The 13642-nt window shown below is 39.8% G+C and overlaps 2 protein-coding genes across 2 annotated transcripts; one reads left to right on the forward strand and one right to left on the reverse strand.

The window, feature by feature from the left end:
* Window positions 1-1668: 1668 nt before the first annotated feature.
* On the forward strand, window positions 1669-4435 carry LOC135592323 (adenosylhomocysteinase). Its single transcript, XM_065081716.1, has 3 exons — window positions 1669-2455; window positions 3041-3577; window positions 4045-4435. Exons 1-3 carry the CDS (start codon window positions 1745-1747, stop codon window positions 4252-4254), a joined length of 1458 nt encoding a protein of 485 aa, XP_064937788.1. The 5' UTR covers window positions 1669-1744; the 3' UTR covers window positions 4255-4435.
* Window positions 4436-9114: 4679 nt separating this feature from the next.
* On the reverse strand, window positions 9115-10957 carry LOC135592325 (heat stress transcription factor A-5-like). The gene is made up of 2 exons (XM_065081717.1): window positions 10662-10957; window positions 9115-10384 (listed from the first exon to the last, which is right to left on the reverse strand). Exons 1-2 carry the CDS (start codon window positions 10887-10889, stop codon window positions 9254-9256), a joined length of 1359 nt encoding a protein of 452 aa, XP_064937789.1. The 5' UTR covers window positions 10890-10957; the 3' UTR covers window positions 9115-9253.
* Window positions 10958-13642: the final 2685 nt, after the last annotated feature.

Raw genomic sequence — 13642 nt, forward strand, 5'->3', positions numbered from 1 at the left:
TATCAAATTTTATCTTCATCATTTACTTTAAAAAAATAATTTTTTTAATCAAATTATATTTTCGTCGTTTACCTTATGAAAAAAAAAATCACAAATGATAATGTGGGCTAATTATATATTACATCCTCCTTTAGTTAAACTTCTTTAGCATTTCAATATTTAGACTTAAAACATTTACAATAGAATCTCTATAAAAGTGAAACATTAAACTCTATTTACTCTAACGTCGTCAATTTACTGAAGAAAGATACAGCATATGTATGAATGACACAAAAATAATAGATAGAAAGATTACTTTCAATGTTCTAGTTACGTTTTCTTTCTTATTAATCGTCTATTATGGTGGTGGCAGACAACAATACCACTAGGGATCGCGGTTGATTGTTGCGGTTGTAGTCGACGAAAACAACACAATGATCGATGAGAAAGCCATAATGGTCAATGAGATCGACATGAGGTTGTCATTGGAGATGGGCTAAGTGGAGTCCTAGAGGTGAAGTTGAGGAACTTCTATGATTTCTTGTGAGGGAGGAGGAAGAGGAGCGACGACGAGAGATGAGACAAATGGAGAGGAGGAAGAGAATAAGGATAATGGCTATGCCAACGCAGATGCAGAGCAATGCCACTCTACTCTAAATCGCCCTGCATCTGTGTCAACGCTGATGCAGATGTAGAGCGATACTCATCCTTCTTCCCCCTTTTCCTGATCCCTAATCCTTCTTCCCTCTTTCATTGCATATGCAAAGCAAAACCACAAATGCCAAAGCATATGCTAATGCTTTGCATCTACAATGGCACTGCTCAACATCTACGATGGCGCCAATGTAGAGCAGTGCTCATCCTTCTCCCCCCCTTTTCTCGATCCCTCATTTTTTTTCCCTTTTTATCGTTTTGCGTTTACATTGGCGCCAACGCAAATACAGAATGATACAAAATAAAAGTCATCGATGCCAATGCAAATGTCAATGCTCTACATTTGCATCGGTGCCACTCGACATCTGCATCAATGCTGACAAGATGTAAAGCGATGCTAATCTTTCTTCTTCCTTTCCTTGATCTCTCATCCTTCTTCCCCCTTTTCATCGCCCTATATCTGCATCAACACTTCTCTACATCTATATTGATGCCGACACAAATATAGAACAAAAGCCACATACACTAATACTTTGCATTTACATCGACATAAATACAGATATAAGGCATCTGTATCGATGTCATTTCTCATTACAGAGCGATGCCAACGTAGATATCTCATTTGGGACATTAAATTTTTTTTATTTTATTATTTTATTATTTTTATATATACTAAATTTTTTTATCGATTTTACCAACGATATTAAATAAATAAAGTTAAATATTTTATTTTTATAATTATAAAAAGTTTAATATAAAATTTTTAAATTTAAAAATTAAAGAATATTAAAAAAAATTAACTAACTGGCCCTCGTAATATCCATCTCCCTTCGATGCGGGTCGACAATATCATCACTAAGCACGTGTCCATCACACTTTACATTACGTTTTAACAAATGCTTTCCTCGGTCACTTCATATCCCATTTGGCCCATCTCTTCCGTTGGGCCCACTGCACAGCTCTCGTCATCTCCAGCCTTTTGTCATCTCGTCCGTCCGTTCGCCCCGCAGCTTCTCTATATATTCCCCTAAACCCCTCGCTACTTACTCTCACATCTTTTCCGCCTCCCTCTCCTTGCCCAACTCCTTCGATTAGTTCCAACGATCGGAGAATGGCGCTGCTGGTGGAGAAGACGTCGACGGGACGCGAGTACAAGGTGAAGGACCTTTCTCAGGCCGACTTCGGCCGCCTCGAGATCGAGCTGGCGGAGGTGGAGATGCCGGGCCTCATGGCGTGCCGCGCCGAGTTCGGGCCCGCCAAACCTTTCGCCGGCGCCCGCATCTCCGGCTCCCTCCACATGACCATCCAGACCGCCGTCCTCATCGAGACCCTCACCGCCCTCGGTGCTGAAGTCCGGTGGTGCTCCTGCAATATCTTCTCCACCCAGGACCACGCCGCTGCCGCCATTGCCCGCGACTCCGCCGCCGTCTTCGCCTGGAAGGGAGAGACCCTCGCCGAGTACTGGTGGTGCACCGAGCGATGCCTCGACTGGGGCCCCAACGGTGGCCCCGACCTCATCGTCGACGACGGCGGTGACGCCACTCTCCTCATCCACGAGGGCGTCAAGGCTGAAGAAGAGTACGAGAAGACCGGCAAGCTGCCCGATCCGGCCTCCACGGACAACGCCGAGTTCCAGATCGTGCTGGGGATCATCCGCGACGGGCTCAAGGTCGACCCCAAGAAGTACCGCAAGATGAAGGAACGCCTCGTCGGCGTGTCGGAGGAGACCACCACCGGCGTCAAGCGACTCTACCAGATGCAGGCCAGCGGCGCCCTGCTCTTCCCCGCCATCAACGTCAACGACTCCGTTACCAAGAGCAAGGTATACTTCATTTTGGATCTTGAAGTTTGGGCTTCAATTTTGTTCTGGAAATTCTCGGATCCATAGGTCTCATTTTGAGCTCCAGATCCAGATCCAGATCAGGATCTGAGGAGGTTGGTTTCCCTGTTACCTTTAAACTAGTTTTGATAGTTTGAACCCAGATCTGCTGTTGTCTCTATCGGCTATATAACCTGGAGTTTATGAATCTGGTCGGTGCGATGCTAATCGACGAAGAGGGCAATAGATCATTAACTAAGATCTTAGACTTCCATATCTCTTTAGATCTGAATCCAGATGAACAGTTTCAGTCTTAATTTAACCCTGTAATCATAATCAACCGTTTCAGGTAAAATTTCTTTCTCTTCTGATGCATATATATATGTTCGAATTTATATCTCCTTTGACTTGTATTGACTTGAAACTGTGATTTTTTTATCTTCATTTAATTTGATCTAATAATATAAGCTTGAGTCACGAGAATTTAGTATCAATAGTATTTTTCTTGCTATCTTATGCCTTTGCATATTCTTTCGCCTGCGTGGAGATTTGTGACTCCTATTTTTCTTGGTCTCGTATTGACTGCAGTTTGACAACCTGTATGGATGCCGCCACTCTCTCCCCGATGGCCTCATGAGGGCCACTGATGTTATGATTGCCGGAAAAGTTGCCGTGGTCTGCGGCTATGGAGATGTGGGCAAGGGCTGTGCTGCTGCCCTGAAGCAAGCTGGCGCTCGTGTTATTGTTACCGAGATCGACCCCATCTGTGCTCTTCAGGCACTGATGGAGGGCCTCCCTGTTCTCACTCTGGAGGATGTCGTCTCCGAGGCAGATATCTTTGTGACGACAACCGGGAACAAGGACATTATTATGGTTGATCACATGAAGAAGATGAAGAACAATGCCATTGTTTGCAACATTGGCCACTTCGACAATGAGATCGATATGCATGGGCTGGAGACCTACCCGGGCGTCAAGCGCATCACCATCAAGCCCCAGACCGATCGCTGGGTGTTCCCTGAGACCAAGACCGGCATCATCGTGCTTGCCGAGGGGCGGCTTATGAATCTTGGTTGTGCCACTGGGCATCCCAGCTTCGTCATGTCCTGCTCCTTCACCAACCAGGTATGACACCTACTAAATTATTCTTGCTCTCATTTAAACAACTCCTCCTGACCATGTATGCTTGTTTTTGCCTGGGTATGTGTGCTAAATATTATAAGCTTTGTATTATATATTTGATATTACATATATGAAAATGACACAAATCTCTCCATTCATGCATGTTCATGAAAATTGCATGCATACCCGAGTTTATTGGTCATTTGCTTGATCATGATACTCCTGATGATGAATTATTTTAGGAGAATTTAGATGTTCCTACAGATCCTTCATTTAGGAATAGAAAGTCTCAAAATCTAATGCTTTGTACTCATCAAGGTCATGTGCATGAGAATGGACCTCAAATTTAACAGAGAATTGGGTCATCCTGTCTATCATTTACTACATCTTAAATGCTCTTGAAAATATCAAAAATCACGATCCATCTAGCTTTAATTGGACTAACTAAAATCATAATAAAATCATGGCAGGTGATAGCACAACTGGAATTATGGAAGGAAAAGGCGACCGGCAAGTACGAGAAGAAAGTCTATGTGCTGCCCAAGCATCTGGATGAGAAGGTGGCAGCGCTCCACCTCGGCAAGCTGGGTGCCAAGCTCACCAAGCTTACACCATCGCAGGCTGATTACATTAGCGTCCCGATCGAAGGACCCTACAAGCCTGCTCACTACAGGTATTAGGGTTGCTTACGCAAAGAGACGATGATAATAAATCGGAGCACTGGCATTTTCGACTAGAGTTTAAGCGATGGCTATGTTCGTTTTGCTTTTCACCTTTTGTCTTCCCATCTTTGCTGGTTCACCTATGGACGTTTCTTCCATTTGGAAGTAATGAGAAATGCTGATGGCATTTTCGGAATAATTTGGCTGATAGTAGTCGGTCTAATGGTCTGATAAACCAGTAATGTTTGCATGGGTACGCACAATCTTAGCTCCCTTCCTTTCTTCGAGTCTTATATAAAGTATTTCTATTAATATTTAAGTTTTATATCAACACTAACAAACTTACTGCAATACAAAAACTAGGCAAAAATATAGTATAAGAAAATATTGAAAATAATTTGAGATGGTACAAATGTAGGAAAAAGAAACTAATAATTAGTACATATATACATACTTAGTGTGAAGACAAATTCACATAAGCATATTAAAAGCTTATCCAATGCTAGATGATAAACCTAAATAAATCCCACAGAGTTCTGCTATGACTTCCATAATCTCTTGTGCCAATCTAAAATGGAAGAAAGTTCATATCAAAAGACTAAATGAATTGTCAACTCATTTGCTAGTTCAAGCATCACAAGCATTTGCACAAGCAAATGTAATAGGCAGTATATAGAGGGAAAAAAGAATTAAGAGTACCATTTGTTGTGAGATGTGATGACAAATTCCTTGTTTATGCAGAAAGATCACTACCCAGACCTGTAAAATGACCATGGAGTGCAGTCTTGACAAGTTAAGTTGATGCAATCATGTGAATGCAAAGTCTGCATTCTGCTTTCTTTGAACTCTGGATAGGGAATACTGATATTTTCATCTAAAAAAGAAATCTGGAACAAGTATACATTCAGTCCTATCTGCATTTCATAAATCAACAAACGGTAATAAAACATTAATTTATATCAAAATCTCATCACTTTCTACAAATGAAAAACCCTGATCTTCTTCGTGTCTCATAGATCGACCAATCTGTATTATGGCCCAAAGGAATTTAAATAGGAAAAGAAACATGTACAAGACTGGTTCTGCAGATTTACTCTCTGTGCTTCATTCAGATTGGTAGAACAAAGAAGGTTCTAAACCTGAAGCAGCAGCAAGCTTATGACAAGTTGAAGCAAAATAAATTAAATAAAATCTGTAGAAGATTTACGATCAACATAAGACACAGCAAGTAGCTTTTGTGATAAACCAACTTGAAATATCTTGAAAAAATAGCAAACAAAGAAAAAAGAGGAAAAGGACTTTCTAAACTTGGCCCCTAAAATATCAATGAGATCAAGGAGTTTAACATAATAAGCAATATTAATAAACAGATGCAGGATGCTCCTACATCCGACACCACCAAACTGATGTCGCAAAAATGCAAATGCATCGACTCAATCCAACAGCCACATGATCTGAGAAGGTACTAAGTGCTTAAACAATTCTCCTGCTATAATTAAAGAAGAAAATAGCATCAAGATGAGAGGGTTCGCATGATTCGGAGAATGACAGAAATTCTTTCCACAACATGAACGCTGCACAGGATCATCTAAAGAAATACCAAGTAGCAGCAAAGAATAAAATCCTAGATCTAGTGCAACTATTTAAATACTAAATTCTTCTACCGAGTAGTATCTTTTAGAATGAAATTAAGAACTCGAAAATCAACTGATATCACCAACTTCCAGTTGGATACAATTGGAGAAGTAATGTCAGACCTTATACATAGACTAATGTGGAACTTCACGACATTATAAAGCTAAAATGAGAGAGGAATATACACAAGGATATTGGTCAAAAGAATCACTGGGTGAAAAAGGAAAAACCAGCCAAAAAATGAACAAAGAAACAGGCATGCATTGCAAACTCATGCAGCTACACAGGCATTCAACTCCTAGCAATTTACACAAAAATCATAGAAGCACAAATAAAATTTTTAGTATACTTCAATCATCTAGAAATTGGATTATATTATAGAAATACTGATTATAGGCTAGGTCCATACCCAAGTACATAAGAAGAAAGACGTGTAAGAAACACATTTATAATTGCAACCAAAGAAATTTTACCACATAAGTTTAGAACTCATGCCATTAAAATATTACAGCTATTGAGATCAAGATGCAAAAGAATGGCTGTGCAGAATGCAGATGTGTAGAGTTGGACAGAAGCCACTGATATCGTTGGAACCTATGACAAACCACATCTATTTTAATATTCTTCAACATTGCTGTTCCTGGCTTGTCATAGTCATGTGGAAATTATACTGCAACAATCCACATTTGCTTGGAAGGTTTTGACCCATGAAAATATAGAAGGCTTACAATATCAAGATGATAAAGCTCGGAGGGTAACATCTTAAATTTTCTCTGATCTATGCTAACCATCAAGAGAACATACCTAGATTGTTAATTGAAGTTTCTGTTACAAACAGTTTATTACTGGAATCAAAAGAAACCCCAAACATCACATCCACACAAAGAGAACTCTGCCCTCAGACTAGCAAACAAAACTTCCCATTTTATAACGTATTTTTCAAACTTGAAAGTTGAAAAAATGGTTGTGCTAGCTTAAAAGCAATAACAGGATGAAACTTATAAGGTATAGGAGAAAGTTTTAGCACAAAGCACTATAAAAAACTTTGGATCGTGCACCTTCATTCCATTTCTTGCACATCAATGGTCTAAAATTATATTAATTGACTCCTGTATGGCAAATAATGTATCAATCTGCAATATCTAGCTATATGCTGGACAAAAATGTTAATTAGCATCCACTGATATAGAAGGCCCCATAAATTGTCACCCATTATAAGGTAATGATGAACCAAAATATAAAATCCTAATGGAAAAGAAGGGTGAGAATTACAAATTTCATAGAAAATAGATTGCATAAAAAGATTGGTGGAAGTAAGAAACTCATTAATGACTTTCATGTCTTGGTCCTTTTATCTTCAACCTACTAACACTTTGTCCTGGAATGAGGCTTACGAAGCTATTCATCAGTTGGATAGTTGAAGTCCTCCCAGGATCCACAGTTTACAACCAAGTTTTAGTTCAATTCTCTTATCCATGCACGAATGAGAACAAACAGGTAGAAAAACAGCAAGGGCATAAAACAACCTGCTGGCTCTTGGTCTTGATAAAATGCTTAAGACATTGGTGTTGCAGCAAAACAGTCTTTTTAATATCATGTTGACATGTGGATAACAACAGTTGTAGCAGTACACATGCTCTCAGATTGTTAACATATGCTCTTACTGATAAGGCCTGTGATTGTTAACCCAGCAACATTACACACAATGACTATAAGATGACCAGACTAAAACCAAAAGCTCCTTTCCTTATTCTTTACTATTTCCTGAAAAATCGAAGAAAAAAATTAAATGTCAAGAAGTTTCCAACTCAGTGAGCAGTTCCTCTTATCAAGATGAACAATAAAATAAACCAAAACCTAGGGAAATGGAATATTATTCCATCAAATAGCAGAAATATTTTTTCATGTAACATTGAACAGAGAAAGTCCCACATAAAAACCACAAAATAACATTGAACTACAGCTCTGACAGCAAACAAAATGCAAAAAACAGAACCAAAAGATCTAGAAAAAATATACAAATATACACACATCAAAATGAGAGAGACCCTCTGTATGAGGCTCCCATACCGGGGGAAAACACAATTAAAGACCTTGAAGTCGGAGATAAAAGGACACAAAAAACCAAAAACAAGCTCTTTATGCAAAATCAGTGAATAGGATGGAATGGAGAAAAAGTCCAGGCAATTGGCTCTTGCAAAGGGAAAGAAGACAATGATAATTGTGATTTGGGTCAAAAGTCAGTAAGTGTATGGGCAACAGCAACATGGGCACCTGCAAGAACAACACAGCGGAGATCATGAGCTGTAAGAGGCCACACAATCTAATACGGAATAGCCATCGATTTTGTTATCTGTTCAATTAGACATTCTGTCCCAGTTTGTATCTTCCATCAACTCATTAAGGGGCATTTTAAGATAAACAGACTCAGTACGTACTTTTGAATTTACAAGGGTGATGTAGAAATCTGCCTCCAATTGTATCACTACAGAGTTGAACCATATCATTCACCTTAAAAGTGATGCCTTTCTTGCTGCCTCCACTTTTATCACTATAGTCAAATTGTATCATGATGATACAATCATCTACCTAAAAATGCTGCCTTTGTTATTTTTATCTTCTCCACTTTCATCACTACAGATACAAATTATATCATTACCTCCTTTATGCGGTCAACTAATATGCTAATAGGTCGATGCCAATTGCGATTGACCGAGGAGTTGTTATTAATATTTCCAGACTCATCTTTAATACCTCTATACACACTGTTCATTTTATCTTAAGTAGTCTGAGGCTGCTATCTTAGAGAGGGTGCCAGTTCTTGAAAGTAAGATTTTTCAAAAGTGACTTACCACTAAATTTGAAAGTTACTTTGGAAAGTGCCTCATCCAGAAAGTGGCACTTTTTTTTATTTCACCACTCAAGGATTACTAAGCAAACTCTGGTGTGATATAACAAGAATGGTCAATATATCCTATAAAGAGGAACTATGGGATGTATTCAAGTTCAGAAGATGATAACATAAGGCAAACATAACATAAGCCAAATACCAAGTGAAAACAGATAGCATTTTAGCATGCTAATCATCAACATTTCATGCCCATGATGGACAGAATTTCAAAGACAATTATGATAGAGTATCATTTGAAGATGAATACATTTCTCATATATGTATTATTTTCATAGTCTCCATTACTATGTTAGCATACATCAAGGCATAACAACTACATCATGCTCAACATATATCAGGTGAAGAATTTATTCTGTAACTACAAGTAACACAAGTATTCTGACTGTAAATGATCAGGTTTAATCCATGATACAAATACAAGAAGTGCTCACTCTATGGGAAAAACCAAAGTTTTAGATTTTTCATATGCATTCATTTTCTGTGTCTCTCGTCGTTTTGCTCACCACGAGGATATGCCCTTAAACCAGAGCTTGCCTCTTCATTGTCTGATGATCCTGGCCTTTCAGTTAGGAACTGCTCCCAGAACACATCATTAACTCTAACTTGAGGAACCACAGGTGTTTCATTACTAGTCCTTGGAGCCTCTTGCAAAGGTGCAGCTCTTGCACCAGCAGAGATCAGCGTGTTGAGTTCATTTTCCTTAGTTGTGACAATATTGTTCATCTCTGACGAATTGGCTTCCTCTTGATTCACTGCATCTGGTATCCTACTTGAATAGTCACTTCTATCTATTTGCATTGCAGATGATGCAAGTGTCAGACTCAAATGGCATGGAAAGATCCCATCCCCATCATCCGCTGTCCTTGGAAACAAAAGATTCTTCGTTGGACAAATGGATGCTCCTGTATCGCAAAGCTCCAGCGTCTCAGGTGCCAAAGTAAGGGACTCTATTGTACAATGACTACGGTTGATTTGCTTTGGATGAGAGCTGCAAGTATCTTCATTGGAGCTCTGAGTGCTTGCCATGACCACATTGCTGTCTAAATAGGCAGAGCACAGTTCTAATCTCAATTTATCACAAAAATCCTGATTGAGTGCATGGCCGAATTCAAACTTGGATGTGCTGCAATGGTCATCGCATAAGCTGTTCTCCGAATTCTCCTGGCAGTGATCTGCACCAAGTGGCAATCTCCTCTTCTTATGGATCACCGAGAAGTCGATCGACGAGGATGACACCATCTTCACAAGATTCTCCATCAACCGAGGGTTCTGCATGACACGCTGCAAGAAGGCAACCATCTTGAGTTGCCGCTTTTCCATATCTGCTACTCTCCGCTCGACATCACCAAGCTGAATCTTAGTCCCTGAGTGCAGCTGTTCAAACTTCTGGACAGCCATCTGGAGGCTGGCTTTCTCCCTTTTGAGCCGATCAATCTCCTCCTCCAAAGCAATCCTCTCGGAATCAGCAAGACCACCGAACGGCGGGCGGCTGTGGCTGTGGATGGGCTTGCGTCTATAGATGTTCTTGAGCAGGTGTTTCTGCCCCTTGACAAAATCCTCATTCGCAAACTCCCACCTCTCCGAATCAATCTTTCGGAACCCCTGCATCAACAGATTCGGTATGAACCTCAGATTCAGAATCTAGTAAGCACGAAGGTGAGAAATTTCCCAAAACGCCTGCACAAACGTTAATACTTGTTGACCTCGTTCTCCGTTCCTCACACAAACACGTAATCAAACTCCTAAACTCATATGCCAAAATCAGATTTTGGGCTCAATTTTAGGTAATTCGCACTAGAACCAACAAAAAACGCAGCAGCAGATTCTACAAAATCAAGCAATCAAGGTGTCATGATTTCGGGAAATCTCTTTCGCTTACGTAGGTATTGAGCTGGCGGATGAAGCTGGAGAAGTTGTTGTGCTTGAAGTAGGTAGGGAGGAGGTGGGCGGCGAAGTCGGGAGGATTCCAGACGACGAAGCTATTCATGGAAGGACTCCACGAGACGACGTCGTTGGTGGAGGCGTCGTCCACCATCTCGTACGTCTTGAGGAGGAAAGGAGCAGGGCCACCGGCGCTGCCGCCTTGCTCACCGACTTCCGTTTCCATCCTTCCTTCAGGCCTCTTCCAGGATGGTGGAGATGGTTGGTGAAGACTCGGGAGGGTGGAAGTGGACTTTGTTGGTGCGAGTTAGAAAAACTGCTCCTCCATCCAATATATTAATCCGATTCCGTCCGAGCTTACAATTGGACTTCATTGGGCTTTGGGTGGGTGGGCTTTCGATTGGACTTCATTGGGCTTCTCGACATCCATCTGTTGATTTTAGATTTATATATATATATATATATAATCTTCTTTTTATTATATAATATATATATATATATATATATAATTTTTGAACGAGAAACTATCAAACTAAATCACTTGTTTTGATAACAAATGTGCTCTTTGGTATTATTCTTCAAGAAGATTTATTTACGTGATGATACTCTCTTTGTCGTCATCGAACGTAACTCTCTTTGTCGTTATCGAACGTCAAAATTTCATTGATGATTGATAGTGTTAGAGTTCATGATATCTTAATATCTTAGAGTAAATGTGTCTTTGGATACTTATATGCGACGGAAAGAAGCTTCGAAAATTATGAATAATTTGTTCTATAAAATACTGGAGGAAGGATTTTACAAAATACTTTGGGTGTTCTTGAATTTCTATTAAAATATAAATTAAAAATAAATAAATTTATAGGTTTTTTTTGTTCCTTGTATCGTTGGTCTCCTGATCTCAAAAAGAATATTAGCAAACTCCATGGACATCATCAGATCATGGAGATTTATTGTCAGCGCATAGAACAAACGTTTCAGAATAAACGCTTACAGAACTACGACACCTGAAGCTTCAACAACTACAAAGAGACCGGCTGTAGCAAACACGAGGAGCGGCAGCAGCAATTTCATTGTTGGCAGCGGTAGTACTCGTGACCGCACTCCCTTCCGCCGCCCGTCTGACCCGACCTGCCGTTGCAGTTGTGACTCCGGCCATTGCTCCTTCCACAGACTGCGTGATCCGGGTCGAGAGCTCCCTTAGTAATGTAATGATTCGCGCCTGCAAGCAGCCTTCTGTTGATCTCCGAGTCCAACTCAAACGCCAAGTCTTCTTCTTCCTCCGCCACTCGGCATCCACGGCCTTGCGTCTCGTTGCAGGTCGAGCGTGCAGCAGCGCCGGAGACGTCCCACGGCAGGACGTCGGCCAAAAGGACCGACGCACACAGCAGGAACAAGTATGGCCGGCGCATCTTCCTCTCCCTTGGTTTCTGGCCATCTGCTCCTCTGAGCTCTAAATAGCCGAAGCCGAGACGGGTGGGATGTAGCCGTCGAGGATTGCACAGGACGTGTATTCTACATAGCCATCCAGCTAGGATTGCATGCGACATGTATTTTACGGCTTAGATTCTGGAGATACAAATGCACGTGACGGGTCGGACCATTTTTTCGTTTAAATAAATTTGATTAATTCATAAGATATTTTTCTATCATCTCGAATATTTTTATTTCGATTTTCTAAATCCTTCACGGAAGGAAATGAGTGGAGAAATCGAACTAGATTTCATCTATCAATAAATAATAAATTAGATGTTGAGTCCGAGCAAATCGATAGTTATTTTTTTTTAATTTTTTTCTTATCATTATCGATTACTTTTTCTCTTTTTCTTCCTCCTTTATTTTCCATTCAAATTTCCTAATGTGGTCCAACAAAAACATGACTCTTTAATTTTTAGAAGACAATTCTTCGTGTCTCCTATTCATAAATTCAATTAAATCTTTAATATATTTTTTCTACTCATATAATTTAATATATAAAATTTATTCCATAAACATTACCTCATCTTTTGTATCATTTTATATTTTAACTCTATTTTTCTTCTGTTTGTCTTCATCTTTGTCAATATATTTCTTAACCAGAATAAAAATTTACGATCACTAAATTTTGATGCATACCGACGAGTGTGACATGTTGCAAAGTGGGTGGTGAAGAGTACTCTTTTATTCTTCTCGCCACCCGCACTGAGAAGATGACGAATGTAAACTAAATCATCCACGAGAGACTGTTTGGTCCGTCGATGCGGAAACTAAATTAAATCGAATATAGTGTAAGAAAATAACAAAAAAATTATGCTTGAAATATAAGGAAAAAGTTATAGTGATAGAAATCTAAAATCATATTAAACATATAACGACAATCTCATCCTCGTGAGAATAATTATGATATCGATATCTCAAAGAGGACTCTGATTCTTTATTTGTATAAAAAAAATCAAATAAGTGATTATTTTAGATCTTTAATCACTCAAGATACTAATTTAGTCATCATAAAATAGTGAAACAGCAGAAAGAACACTAAACCGATCGACGAGCAAGAGTGGAATCGAAATGAAAAGGTGAGGAAGGAAAGATGCAATAGAGGGGGAGTGATGCGAACAATCGAATAGGACTCAAAGCAAGTCAATCGTCAGTGGAGTTCATGTCACGCGGGTGATTTGGGGGAGTCACGTCAGTCACATCGGCCCTACAATAATTCACTAAAGCATGATCTTGTGTTAGTGTCACGAGGCCACATTCCAACTGTATTGGTTGATCCATACTGGTAAAAGGTGATCTATCTATCTATAAAGGAAATACCAAATGCTAAAGGGAGTTTGGAAGGATAGGATCGAGACGAAACAGCAAAAATCGAAAGAGGTTAGTCCACATCGAAAACGAGACATTAGAGCGATCAAGATTTCTTTGTTTCTCGGGGGAATCCCCCCCATCTTACTCGGGTATAAATTAAGGATGGGATAAATAATTCCTCCAATCCGTTCT

The sequence above is a fragment of the Musa acuminata genome, chromosome BXJ1-9 (genome assembly GCF_036884655.1).
Source record: "Musa acuminata AAA Group cultivar baxijiao chromosome BXJ1-9, Cavendish_Baxijiao_AAA, whole genome shotgun sequence".
NCBI lineage: Eukaryota > Viridiplantae > Streptophyta > Magnoliopsida > Zingiberales > Musaceae > Musa > Musa acuminata.